This window comes from Pipistrellus hanaki (genome assembly GCF_964339955.1).
Source record: "Pipistrellus hanaki genome assembly, chromosome: 18".
In the NCBI taxonomy this organism is placed as follows: Eukaryota; Metazoa; Chordata; class Mammalia; order Chiroptera; family Vespertilionidae; genus Pipistrellus; species Pipistrellus hanaki.
This window is the reverse complement of record NC_140520.1, coordinates 27,486,549-27,501,364: the sequence shown is the minus strand read 5'-3', so window position 1 is coordinate 27,501,364 and position 14,816 is coordinate 27,486,549. Positions and strand designations below refer to the sequence as shown.

General features: G+C 44.4%; 1 protein-coding gene across 3 annotated transcripts in view; it reads right to left on the bottom strand.

Annotated features, from left to right (window-relative positions):
• The window catches only part of KCNH1 (potassium voltage-gated channel subfamily H member 1), a 283,459-nt gene that overhangs the window by 85,006 nt on the left and 183,637 nt on the right, over window positions 1-14,816 (bottom strand). For all 3 annotated transcript variants that reach the window (XR_014793300.1, XM_084865530.1, XM_084865531.1), the window contains exon 10: window positions 5,375-5,571. Coding sequence is in view for 2 of the 3 variants with exons in the window: in XM_084865530.1 (XP_084721656.1) it covers window positions 5,375-5,571 (197 nt within the window). In the remaining variant the exon portion in view is untranslated. The remainder of the gene's footprint in view (window positions 1-5,374; window positions 5,572-14,816) is intronic.

Genomic DNA, 14,816 nt, shown 5'->3' with positions numbered 1-14,816 from the left:
GACAAATGTGTATGTGTTGAGTGGTTCCTACAGGTATATGCCACATTTATTTATTTTTTAATAACTATTTTTAAAATATATATTTTTTAGAGAGGAAGGGAGGAGAGAGAGATAGAAGCATCAGAGACGAGATAGAATTATTGATTGGCTGCCTCCTGCACCACCCCTTTACTGGGGATCCCGCCTGCAATCCGGGCATATGCCCTGACCTGGAATCGAACTGTGACATCCTGGTTCATAGGTTGATGTTCAACTACTGAGCCACGCTGGCTGCGCTGTATGTCACTTTTCATGTCTGCTGTTTTGAAATATGTATTCTTCTCAATACACCTAATAAGGAAGAACTTTTATAAGACCCTTGCTACAGATGGAGAAACTGGGGTTTAGAATAGTTTAGTAACTCGCCTAAAGGCACACAACTAGTCAGTAGTCAAATCAAGATTCAAGCCAAGGTCCTCAGCCCCAAAGCTGGTGGTCTTCCCAGTAAGTTACTAACGTCATGGCCAGGTTAGCCTGCTGCCTAACCAAAGTGAAGTGTGCCATGCCTCCCCAGCATACCAGCAATGTGCCCTTACGAGGGGGAAATGTCTTATGTCTCCCCACCTGGGATATTACTGTGATTCTGTTGTGCAAGTTTCTGGGTGTGCTTGGGGGTAGAGATGCTCACTGGAGAGACTCTGGAGACAGCCTGTGCCACCCCTGAAAAGTCAACAAACAGGGAGAAAGCAGAAGCCAAAGACTGCCCAGTGGGAAAAGCTAAGAGCCATACTTGATGGAAGGAGACCCTGGGATGGGATGCTGTTAGCAGGAGGGGAAGGAGCAGGGTTTTGAACCTGCCACTTATCAGCTGGGTGACCTTGGAAGAGGGATTCTCTCCTCCGCAGGGTCCTAGTTTATTCCCTTAAAAAACGGGGTTGCTCCTGTACTGTCGCCAGGCTGTTCTGAGGATTTAAGAAGCTGACATAAAGCACATACTGACATTGTGACGTAGCTTGCACGGTATCTGGAGTTGGTAAGGATGTTGCTATTAATAGTGTGCAAAGCTCCGACTGCAGCTAGAAGCTGACTACAGAGCCTGAGGGAAAAATGCCAGGAGAGCCTGGCACCCAAATAGCCACAGGTCTGGGATGGGGCGGGCTCCACTTCCCCTGATTTTCATGGACAACCACATACCACCTCCCTCAGAAGAAAGAAGATGCTATGCTTTCCTCCTGGCAAAACCCTGACTCCCTGGTGACGGACCTGAGATGCCAGACCAGCCTAATTGTCCTCCCCGTGAATGGCATGGCCAGCAGTGTGTGCGTGCCGACCTCCGCACCGGCAGGAGCTTGAATGACAGCGAGGCTAGCACAGCGTCCACTTTCCAGGTCAGCTGGTCCCTCGTTTGCTGCAAGAGGTGCAGAGGACCCTGGAATAAAACTCACCCACAGAACACTGGGCAGAGCAAGCACCTGCATAAACAAAGTCGGAGGAACTGCCTTTTTTATTTCACAAAAAGCTCCGGATAATAAAGAGTCGAGTGGAGCAGAGTGTCAAGTCAACAAAACAAAATCATAACAACCCACCATTTACTTGAACACATGCCATCTGCTGGACCCTGTGTGTAAAAGCTTTGCAGGTGTTATCTGACTTCCCCCTCACAGTTATCCTACAAGGTGGAACTTTTCATCACCCCCATTTCACAGATGAGAAAGCATTTGGAGCTCCCAGGAGCACTGAATGGCAAAGGCAGGATGCAAACTGGGGTCTCCTCTGGCTCGGTGCCCACAAGCAAGGAAAACCACAGGTCAAAATGCTGGGATTGGTCTCAGGTTCTACCCTCTTCATCTCTGCCTATGACCTCAGGTGTCTTTTGGGGAAATAGAGTCAGGTGACAGTGCCTTTCTGAGTTGGGTCCCAGCAGCTGAGCTGAGAGCTGGGTTTCACACACGTGGGTTTAGGAATATAAGGACGAGGCTTAGACACAAAGGCCAGAGCAGGCCATGCCTGGTCAACGAGCCATTTCTCGTCCATTATTAACCCCGCTGTGGTATTTGTGAGACGAGGGTGGTGAGGAAATGCAGGTGAGAGTAGATGGCCACCGAGGCACCTTCCAGCTCAGAGCTGCTGCTGTGCCCTGGAGGAGGCCTGCAGGATCAATCAGTCCCCCAAGCAGATGTCAGAGGCACCGTGTTCTTAGGAATCTTTGCAAATAACACACTTGATTTTGCCAAGATAGAAACAACCACAAGAACACGCTTCATTCTGCCAGGAAAAAAAATTAGCTACAAGGATAATTCATGCATGTAATGTTCTCATCTTTTATGCCCTATGTAGCTATAAATTAATTCTCAGAAGGACACAATGAGAGACTACAATGGCAGTACCAAAACGACAAGCCTCTTTTTTTTTTCCCCAAGAAAAAGAATGGCTGCCTCTTTATAGAAAGGATCTCCCTAAAATTCTCTTGCATCCATACCAGACTCATTGGCAATTGTGTAGGAAAGGAAATTTGAAGGTCAACTAATGTGACTCTCCACAGGATGCCTAAGTCCCCTTGAAATGTCTCTGACAGGTCCCTAGGGGAAGCCCGCATACCTTCAGGATAAGACATCCATTTTCACTCAAAGCTGCCTATTGCATTCATTGGGCAGCTCTGATCTTTCCAAGATCTTTCTTATACTGCCTGCAGCTTTAATTCTTGTGGCCACACAGACCTGCCTAAACTTCACACAGCCCTTCAAAACTGTGGCCCCGCCCCCAAGTCCTCTCTTCTGCAGAGCTGTCAATCATTCTGGAATTATAAACTCAACATGACCCTTGAGGTGTTGTCGTTTTCAGGTCAGTCATCCTAGTTTTTAAAGACAGATTAGCTCCACAATTATTCCAAGATGATTACTCCTCCAAATAACCCAAACTGCACATTTTTCAACCTATATTATCAGCAACACTGAAAGCTGATTATAATCAACTTGCTTTCATCAAAAGAAGAAATACATCAGAAAATAGACTTTAAGAGATGCTACTTGGCTGAAAGTACCACCAGCGAGCAGCCCATGTTCGCAGACAAAGAAGGAAGAGCTGTGAATGCTCTCTTCTCCACCCCTGCCCGCTCCCCACTGGGATGTAAGTGACCCACTTTCAAATCACAGAACCAAAAAACTCACCTAGCCACAAGCTCACGTGTTATGATGTGGAAACCGAAGTCCAGAGACTCCATCCCTTTCTCCTTGCCATCCCAAAATGTTTAGTCGTTCTCTGCACTGGGTTAGGCCCTGGGACATCAAGGCACCAAGCCCTCCCAGGTCCCTGAGCAGAGACTCATATGGCAAGGCAAGGGACTTAAAATACCAGGAAGCCTATTGTTGGGATAACCCAGTGGTCGGCAAACTGCGGCTCGTGAGCCACATGTGGCTCTTTGGCCCTTTAAGTGTGGCTTTTCCACAAAATACCATGTGCAGGCGTGCAGTTACAGTGCGATTAAAACTTTGTGGCCCATGCACAGAAGTCGGTTTCTGGCTCTCAAAAGAAATTTCAATCGTGTTACTGTTGACATTTGGCTCTGCTGACTAATGAGTTTGCCGAACACTGGGAAAACCCAATGACAGGCAGAATCTTTTACAAAGGACTTGGAAGACCAAAGGCTGTTTCTTTTCTCGGCCTTTGCTCAAACTGCCCCTCCAACTGAATCAATCTCTCTCTCTCTCTCTCTCTCTCTCTCTCTCTCTCTCTCTCTCTCTCTCTCTCTCTTTCTCTCTCCTTTTTGGTGAGGGGAAAACTTATCCTTTAGGGCTAAACTCAGATATCACCCCCTGACACATTCTCCTCAATTGCCCATTAGCTGTATTCCCCTTTATGCTCCCATGATCCTCTGTGAAAGCTGCACTCCCTGTACGTAGTGTCATGTGCTGCACTGTGCTCCAGGTGGCCATCTTCCCTGAGATCCAGGTTCCTGGAGACAGGCGCTGAGTGCTATTTAGTTTTATACCTTTGTCTAGTTCAGTTGATATGTCCTAGGTTTGATGAGTGAACACATAAACATTTCAGCAAAATCTGAAGGTTAACAGGCATTCGTCTCACACAGAAAGAGAGGAAAGAATCCCAGGCCCAGGAAGCGGCCTGCAGAGGCGCTGTGCCCAGGGGGCGGGTGGCTGTAGAGCTGTGCCGAGTTCCCAGGGTGGCAGAGGTGGGTGTGGGAAGAGTGGCTGAGCTTAGGGCTTGGGGTTAAGCTTGGGCCAGACGTGAAGACCATATAAGCCATGCTGAAGTGTACAGACATTATCCAGCAGTCAGAGTGGGAGGAATCATCTTTACAGAGGGGAGGGGGCGGGTCTGATTGGTTGTTCAGGACACTGAAGTGGTCAGACAAGAAAGCGCCGCACTGAGGACAGATACAAAGTGTGTCTGGAGCCTCGTGCACCATCCAGGATGTGGGGAGGGTCTGTATCAGGGGTGTTGTGTCCTGAGAGCTCAGGGAGAGCCCAGAGGGGGAAGCACAGTGTGGACACAGGTTTGGAAGCCCAGGTGGAACCAAAGGACCTGGTGAGTAGGTGACCCAAGGTGTGGAAGGGGGAGAAAAAGCATCAGGTTGGAGCCGGAGATTCTAACTTGGAACGTTGGGGCAATACGGACAATGTTAGCAGTGATACGGAGCTTTGGCGGTAAGAATCTAAGATAATTCCATTAGGTCCAGAGCTACATTGGTACCAATTCAAATAAAAAAGTTAAATAAAGTGCAAGAAAATCAATCATGTAAACTTAGAGTACAAGACAAACCTTTTGATCCTCACAGAGCAATTCTGATTATTTGAGGGCTCTACAAACAACTTCATATAAGAAATCTTTTGGTTCCCCAAACTACTAACGTTTTCCAACCAGTGAAATGGGCATTTGTATGTAAAACATTTTCTAGGCCATCATATTCCATTGCTTTCTTATTTTCTGGACCAAACCATATCATTTTCATACCTTTAAAAATTATTATTGGCAGCTGGTTAACATCCTCACATCGGGGTAGGGGTGGGGGGTCACAGTCACCAGGGAGAACTCATTTTCATTAATGGATCCTTGTTTTCGTTTTGTTTTTAACTAACGATCTCATATTTACTTATCTTTTTCTAAATGCCAGAAGGTCTAGATACTGTTGGGGGAAAGCCCAGAGACACACTCAGGAATCAATCTATTCTGCTCCAAACCTGACCCATCTTTTAACCTAGTAACATTCCTTCCTCCTCACTTTATAGTAAAAGCTCCAAAGAGCAAGCAGCGAACAGAACCCCTATAGAACCAAGGGTTCTACTTAAAGGGACCATGGCAAGGCTATCCTGGCTACGTGGCTGTCCTAAGCACGCACAGATTGCTCCAGGTAGAGAGGAAACTGAAACTGCCCGCTCACCCGCTTCCTCAAGTTGTAGGTGAGAATGAGGTTCCGGGAGAAGGAGTGGGAGAAGGCCGTGTAGAACTCCAGCACTTTCTGCAGGGCGTCCCGTTTGATCACGTGCAGGTCACAGTAGGTCAGGGCCCTGACGTTGGCACAGGACTGGGCCAGGGTGGCTTCCTTCCAGAACACGTCTCCAAACACATCTCCTTTCCCTAAGGAGAAAAAGTGGTGATGAGGAAAGCGCTGTCTAGGTCCAGGAGGGGTCAGCCATCCAGATGGCTCCCGCGATGCTCCCCAGAAATGTTGTCCATTCAGTGTTTGGCAGCTTGGGCTCAGAAAGAGCAACAGTGATTTTCATTTAAACCTTAACAACATGCAATTTAAGAAACTTTAAAATACCACAAAATACATGTCTAAGTTTTAATCAATGACTCTGGAATTGTTCATGTTACCCCCTGAACATCCTACGGGAAACCCCTGTTATTCTTTAGCACACCCTCCCCCCACCCCCACTGCCACATATACACACACACACACACACCATTTTTCCAAAACACAATCGTAATCTGGAATTCCATTATGTATTTGTTGGCTTATTGTCTGTTGCCCAGCATGAGAATCATGCGTTTTATCCCTCCACGTAACACAGTACCTAGCACAGTAGAAGTTCTTGCCATATTCAGCGTCCAAAGAGAACTGAGAAGGAAGGGAACTATGGGTCTACATTAGGTTGTTGTGGGGAGGGTGTGGACTCTTCGGTGGTGCCAAGAACAGGTGAGGTCTCCTCTGTTTAGGATGATCTGTGTGGAAAGAGTGGGATCCATCTTTTCCCATAGTTTGTCTACTGCCCTGAGGTTCATGTTTGTATGGGGCCCTGTTCCTCACCCTCTCACCCACACCTCTTCCATGCTCCTCACCCTTGCCAACTGCCCTCCTGGTATTATAAAAATATGGGCCCTATATAAATGGCATCTCCAGGATCCTAAATGCTTAGCATTCCACGACAGTGTATTTCATAAATCAACAGAGTTCTAATCCCATGTAGCCATGCTCTGGGTCAAACTTCTATCAATCTCTAAATATCTGCTTTTCACACCTGGGGATATTCTTCCTACTTTTCCCAGTGGCCAACGTATATTTTTTAATCCTCACCTAATGATACGTTTATTGATTTTTAGAGAGAAAGGAAGGGAGAGGAAAACAATGCGAGAGAGAAACATTGATTGTTTTCCTTCTGTATGCGCCCCAACTGGGGATTAAACCTGCAACCCAGGAATGTGCCTTGACTGGGAATTGAACCTACAACCTTTTTTGATGTGTGGGATGATGCTCCAACCAACACAGTCACCTGGCCAGGTCCAGCAACCAACATTTTAACATATGTCTAACACAAAGCCTAATTCACTCCTGACACAGCCTCTGGTTATAAATAGCCCGAAGTGTTGTTTATCTTGTCTCTCTCTACATTTTCAGCACAGATAAACACAAATGTGAATCCCCGGGGAGCCAGAGAGGAGAATGCAGGGGGAAGGAAACAATGCTACATGGGTGACAGGTAACCCTGACAACCCCTGCCACACTACACAGCTGGAACGCAGGTACAGGGACACAGTATGATCAACAGGGCAGCTGTTTTCCTAAGGCGATCAGGATTTCAAGCACCTGGACAGAAAGAACTTAACCTTTTCTTAAATACCCAACAGTGTGATTCTAGGTGTGTAAGTACTCCTTAGGCACAAGCTTCTCTGAGCACTTCTACCACGTGGGCTGAGAAAAAGTGCACTAGCCACATTTCTGCACAGTTCTCCTTGTGTTTGTGAAATAATGTGCAGTTCTGACTTATGAAGATGGTTTTACTGACCCTATATGAGGAGGGCATGTGTGTGGGGGAGCTGTTAGGTAAATATGCCTTTAAAAACATTTCAATTTCAATTTCCTTACCACGTTGTGATTCAGTCAACTGAGTGGACTAATTTTGGGCTGCAGCCGGTGGATGGGAATGTTTCTCTCTGTGGATGCTACCTGGTTTCCATGGAGATAGGCTCCTTCAGTGTATGCTCCCCAGTACCGACTCCTACCCAACCAGCCTGGCCAGTTCATTCTCTAAGCTCCCTCCACTGAATCACAATGCCTCTCCTGCCTTTCATATGTATTTAATCTTATTCCTCTGCTCTGCTTCTGACACACGATGGTAGACAAAAAATGGACCCCATCTGTACACTGCAACTCACATCAATAGGCAGAGCCCAGTTCTTTTCTCCCTGAATCTGGACTGACCTTGGTCTCTGGCCTTGAGCAATAGAGTGTGGCAGACATGGTGTCTGGGATTTTGAGACAAGGTCATAGGATGCCTTGTAACTTCTGCCTGGTCTTTTGGAACTCAACCACTATGTTTTAGGAAGAAGGAGCCACATGAGAGGTTATTAGAGGTGTTCTGGAGAACATCCCAGCTGAGTTCTCAGCTGATGGCCAGCTTCTGCCACTCATGTAAATGAGCCATTGTGGCCACTCAGCCCAGCTCAGCCAACAGATGCCAGCAGCCCTAGCCAACACTGGACTACAACCACAGGTGGGAAGCCCAGGTGAGAACTAACCATCTGAGAAAAAACCCACAGAATGGTGAAAAACAAAAAATGAATTCCTTAAGCCACTCGTGTAGGGGAGGTTTGTTACATAGAAGTAGGTAACCAGAACACACAGAATCATAGAAATCTAGGTGAGAGGCCCATGAGACTGAACAGGTTACCTAATATTCCAGCAGAGCATCATGAATAATCCCAGCTCCGAGCGAGCCCCTCACTTTCTCCCCTGAAAGAATGAGGCAGGAAAGAGAAGTGGCTCTTATAGGGATAGACTGTCCTGAGTGAGCACCCTGACTATCAATGAGAGATGCAGAATTTATAAAATTCGCCGTCTCCTTTGGGATGTAGTGGGTAACTAAGCAACAACTACTGTGAGTAGAAGAGCATTGGTAATCTTGCCTGATTCTTAATAAAATTACTTCACCTGAGCCTTAGACTTCTCAAACAAATCTGGTAGTCATTTTTCTAATTTTAAAAGAACCCATAAAAGAAAATGGTAGTTCTTCCTGTGTATTTAACATGCAAATTTATCTGTGAACATTTGGTTTAGAAACAACTTCTTCATACCTATTGCTTAAAGCAAAGGACAACCATGTTGTGGTTGAAACTGACCATGAAAATAAATAAGTGCATCCTCAGAAATGACAACATGCCCCTGGAAAAAGTCTCCCAAGCAAAGGTTTTGACAGACAACAATAAATGGAGGGTAGTTTCCTACCACAAAAAGTATTTCGCATTGAAAATCATGTAACCCTTCTTCCTGGCAAGGAAGCATCTTTCATCTAGGTCACATTAGTGAGATTTAAGAATCTGGTGTTGGAGGACCTGCCGGACTCAAAACAAACCCAAGACTGTTCTGGCAAATGAGAAGTATGTTTGTGACCCATGCAACTTGGGAAAAGTGTCAGAGGGCAGGAGACAGGGCATCTAGCAGGCTGCTTGCAAGTTACATCCGGGGAGGAATGACTCCCCAGGTCAGCTTGCCAATCAGAAGCAAGAACAAGCCCTACACCCACCCTCATCTTTCATTCCCTAGCATGATCACCAAAGGACAAAAGGTCCCCCCCGCCCCCTCAAGCACTGGGGAATCACCATTTAATTGGCAGCATTCTTTCTTAGTGGCCATAAAATATTGATGTGTCTTACAATCCGTGGCATCTTCTAGTCAGTGAAATATAGTTCGTAACATTTAAAGACACCATTCCCCTCTCCTTATATTCTGTGATGCCCCTCCCTCCCATCTCCCCCTCTGCAATGGGTCCCTCCCCTGCATGGATCACTCCTCAGGACTCTGCTCTAGACCGTGTGGCTACTTACCCTCCCTCCCCTCTTTCCTTGGTTTGGCTCAGTCGCTCTACTGGCTTCAGTTGCCACCAGGTTTATACCTTGAACCTAGATCTCTCTTCTGAGACCAAAATCTCCCACTGGACACTTACACTTAGTCAATCCACACGGAACCCGTCTCCCTCCCCGGTAACTCATACTCCAGGGTTCCTCATCCCAGTGAAAGTTGTTCCAGACTCCTCCCTCGTCTCCACAGCCAATAAGTGACTGGGCTCTGATCACTTTATCTACCAGCTATCTTTTGAGCCTGTCTACTTTTCTGCCATTAAGTCAGTTCAAGTCACTCTCACCTCTCAGCGTCCTCCTTGTGGGTCTCCCTGTCTGCTATCCATTCTCTTCAGAGCAGCCAGGATGAGCTTTCTGAACACAAATGTGATTCTGTCACTTTTTTGCTCTCAGGTCTTTGTAGCTACTGTCCCTTCTGTCTGGAACACTCTCCCTTTCATCCCCTTCCCCAACCACCGCCACTTGGTGGAATTCAGTTCATTATGCAAGTCTCAGCTCAGACACCACCTCTGTCAGGAAGTCTCCTTTGATTTCTCCTGGCTGATCTGTCTTATAAGTTCCAATAGCATCCTGTTCTACATATATATATGTAGAACATATATATATATATATATATATATATATATATATATATATATATGGTCTTCAGTCCAAATATATATATATATATATATAATATATATATATATATATATAATATATATTTTTAAAAATATATTTTATTGATTTTCCACAGAGAGAAAGGGAGAGGGATAGAGAGCTAGAAATGTCAATGAGAGAGAAACATTGACCAGCTGCCTCCTGCACACCCTCTACCAGGGATGTGCCCACAACCAAGGTACATGCTCTTGACTGGAATCAAACCTGGGACCTTTCAGTCCGCAGGCCGACACTCTATCCACCGAGCCAAACCGGTTTCAGCAGCATCCTGCTCTTACTCCTATTATAAATCTTGGCGTTGTGTTATAAAACTGCATATCTACTTGTCTATCTCCCTGGTGAGATGGTTAATTCTCCTGTAAGTGTATCTGTTTGGTTCAGTATTGTCTCTCCAATCCATAGCACTACACCTGGCATGCTATGGAATGAATAAATCTATACATCAGTGAAAAGATGGGTCTGAGGGAACAAGGTAAGGTGAGTGAGGATATGAAAAGCTTAGAGTGCCTCAGGATGGACGGCTTTAAGAAGTGATCTGGTCTTCAGTCCAAATGCAAGAACCCAGGTGTCTACACTAAATTGTATCCTAACATCTTAAAAGGATCTGCATCTTAAAAGTAGCTGCATTGTCAGCCTGACTCGATAAGGAGTTTGCTGACCTGCTCAGAAACATTCCCATAATTCACTCTGATCCAGACTGATGATGAGCTGAAAATTTAGAGACACATTTAAAAAATAGAAATAAAGATAGTGAATATCAGAAATTACCCAATGATACCCAAATGTTCTCCTTAAAAAAATTAAAATCTCACTCAAATATGGGTCACTCAGCCTTCCTGCAGAGAAGATACTGAGCATGAGCAAACAGCACTGGCACCTCTACCTGAGTGTGGCCACCACTGAAGCAAGGCTTTGAAAACATCATGACAGTTCTCCTGTTCACCAGATGTCTCTCCACTAAGTTATACACCACACATCTTCCCCTGAAAGGAGGGTTAATTTTTCAAGATCACTATAGATAAGAAGTGAAAATTGACTCGATTTTTCCTTTCTGTGTATAAAAGAATATATGTGCAGTATAGAAAATAATTGAAAAATAAGGTCACCATTCAGAAAACATCAGCTAATCTTATGGTACACTTTCCATCTTCCTTCTACTCATACATGCATTTTTATGTAATTGAAGTTACTGTTATGCATATATAGTTATATATCCTGCTCCCCCCCCCCTTACTATTATGTTGCAAACATTTTGCATGCCAATAAAATTTATATCTTGATTTACCATAATTCTTGATTTAACTAATTCACTCCATCTGGGAACTAACGTTGTAAGGGTTTCCTTTAGAAAGATCTACTAACTCTTCCCAAGCCCATCCTCTCTCAACGAGGTCATGTATTCATTACCTGATACAAATGTTTTTGCATTTCCGAATGACTAGATTATTCACACTGTACCTCCTTGCTTGGAGTATGGAATTAATATAATTGCTTTGGTTGATGGGATAGCCATATGAATATTAATGCTCGGTTGGAGTGTTTAGAGAGACACTGAAACAGTTTCCTCCCCTTGTGCTGAGCATGAAATCACCTATGACATCGATTTTATTATAGGGCACTTCAGCTGGTCCTCTTGGTATGTGGAACAATGCACCATGGGAGATGGCAGCACAGGAAATGGGGGGACCCCCCTCACTGGCTCCAGCTACAAGAATCTTGCAAGCATCTCTGTGAAGGACTTAGCTTCTCTGTCTCTAAAATAGTGAGGGTTTATAGGAAGCAGTTGCAGTTTTTTTAAACCTTTGTTAGATAGCCATTCTGTCTTCATTGTCTAGCCAGCCTTCCCTGTTCAATTGGTGTTTTTTTTTTGTTTGTTTGTTTGTTTTGTTTTTGTTTTTTTTTGGGGGGGGGGTGTAGCACCTACTAAAAAAGTGTCATCATTTTCTGATTGGATCAATAAATAAAAGGAATGCTGTTAAGACTAAAAATATATTATTCTTTCAAATTGTATCCTAACACCTTAAAAGTACCTGTGAAACTTGGAATGATGCCAACTTCCTCAAGAGTTACTTTAAAAAATAATCATACTGATTTTGAAAGTAGCACATGCTCTTCTAAATAAAACTTGAGAACAGACCAATACATAAGAAGGAAATGAAAATCTCCTCCAGCCTCCCACACCGGAGACCTCCGTGGTCTCTGACCGCTGAGTTAGGTCAGCCCACACGGAACCTCTCTCCCTCCCCGGTAAACTCATACTTGAGGGTTCCTCATCCCAGTGACATGCTGATGAAGATGTCTGTGGGCTTTTATCTATGAATGTGTCTCCTCACCTAGCTGAGATCATGTTGTATTTACAAACTGTATTTTACTTATTTATCGTAGGAGTGTCTAATAACATTTAAAATTCCTTGTGAACATTTTGAAGAGCTATACTCCCATGTCTTTTAAAATGTTCTGAAATACTGGGTCATTTAGAAAAACATTCACATGTTTTCTCTGTACCTTTCTTTTTATTGTTGTTGTTGTTTTCCCTATTCCTTCCTCTGAATCCTAAATCTCTGTCTTAAGTCCTGGCTTCCTTTCCTGGTTCCAGACCCACCTTTCTGAGTGGCTGTTGAAAACTCCACTTGGATACTCATCTTAAATGCAACAAGTCAAAACCAAGCCATCATCTTCCTCTTTCTCCATCTCTTCCTCTGGAGGCCTCCTCTGTTACTGCTTTCGCCCTCTCCCTCCTTACCAGTGCTCTGGGGTCAGCGTCATCTCTCTCACCTCCTGCTACCTGCTCCTCATATCCTATCATTTACAACCTTTCAGACTCTCCTTCCACCTGCCCCTCCCATTTCAGGTTGCCAGATTTAGCAAACAGCCATACAAGACACCCAGTTAAAGCTGAATTTCAGATACATGGATACTACATACTATTAAGCATCGTGTGTCCTGTTCAATGTTTGGAAATATTTAAGGTAAACAGTACTTGCTCTTTATGAGAAATCCCAATTTAACAGGATGTCCTGTATTTCAGTGGTCGGCAAACCTAGGCTCTAGAGCCACATGCTGCTCTTTGGCCCCTTGAATGTGGCTCTTTCACAAAATGTCATGTGCAGGCATGCACGTACAATGCGGTTGAAACTTCGTGGCCCATGCACAGAAGTCGGTCTTCAGCCTGGGCAAATCTATTTTGAAGAAGTGGCATTAAAAGAAGTGGGGGTGTCAGTTGCATGTGTTTCTCCAGCCGCAGTTTGTTGACCGCTGGTGTATTCTATTTGGCAACCCTACCTCTCTCAGTTTCTACTGCCTATACCTGAACACCTCTTATCTCCTCCAGAAGCCCTAGTAACCTACTGACCTCCTGGCCAAAATGACTTCAGTCTTGCCCAATAGAATGAAACAAAACAAACAAAAAGAAAAGATCCAAGATGATACATGATTAAAACACAAATTAAGTATTAAAATGTAAAACCCATAAAACTTACTACAGAGACACTAAATCACAATGAAATAAGATCATTTAAATACCACATTTATAGGCTGGAAACACAGGGAGCTGGACCACACTCAAGCACAGCCCCTATGAAAGCCCGTGACTCATGTACCGTGGCCAAGCGACACAAAATAGATAACAAGGTACTTGCAAATGCTAACAGTACTAGATGGCCAGGGGCAAAAGTGGGTACAGGTGCCTTTTTATTCTGATATCTACAAAAAACTAGAAGAAAATTATTTTTTTAAAAATACCATTAAAGATGCAAATGCTGAAGTCTTGCATTTATTATAAAGAACCAAGAAACTAAAACTGAGAAGACATTCAGTGATTTATAAGAGCGTTCCAAAAGGAGATTTGGGAGGGTGTCATCTCAAAAGGAAGGCAGAGAACATCAAAGGAAAAGGAGATCATAAGAGACCATGGGGTATATTCTGTTCCCAGGACACAGCATGGCCTCCAATCCAAAAGAGACATGGTCTATGTTTGTGGAACCAAGTTTTTAAACTGCAGACTGTGATCAGGTCAAGAAAGCAATTTAGTGGGTCATGACAGTCAATTTCTTGTTAAATGGAGGGTAATAGAATCTAACAGAAAATGCCAGTTGTATCAGAGGGAAGGGGGGTGCAGGGATTGGGTAGAGGTGGGCAAAGCGGGAGGAGAGGGAATGGAGACATCTGTAATAAGAGTCAACAACAACAAAAAAATTTAAAAAGTAAGCACTGAGTTTTGCATATAATTGTGTGTGCATGTGTTTAGTAGCTCAGAATATAATAAACATTTCCATATGATGGAATGTTGTCCTCCAGGTTTGAAACACTCTTTTCTGACACTTGCACGCTAAACACACTCAGCTATGAACAGTGACCTTTCTCCTCATTTTGGCGTCTGTGCTAAAATTAAACAGAGGATGAAGTGGGGAATGTAAGGACTGAAAGGAGGAAACAAATTAGCAGAATGTAAATGAGTGAACTGCTAACTAGGGGCTAGAGACCGAACGGATGAGATAAATGAGCTCTGGGCTTTTTCTAAAGACTCCCGCTCTCTATGACAAGTAAAGATGACCTGGCTGCCCCCCTTCCTCATTGGAGCACCGGATACACAGTAACTGCTCAATGATTACTTGTCCAATGACCCTCTAGAAGCACCTGCATTCTCTCCATGGTAACACTTACCAAACAACGTGATTGTTGCTTTATAAATAATGTTGACTTCCTCCATTGAAGCTCTTTGAAGGCTGGGCTAATGTTTGGTCCACAGCTGCATCCTCACCCCCATGACACTGTTCAAGACATGTTGGCTAGCCCTAACCCAGTTTGGCTGTTGATAGAGCGTTGGCCTGCAGACTGAAGGGTTCCAGGTTCAATTCTGGTCAAGG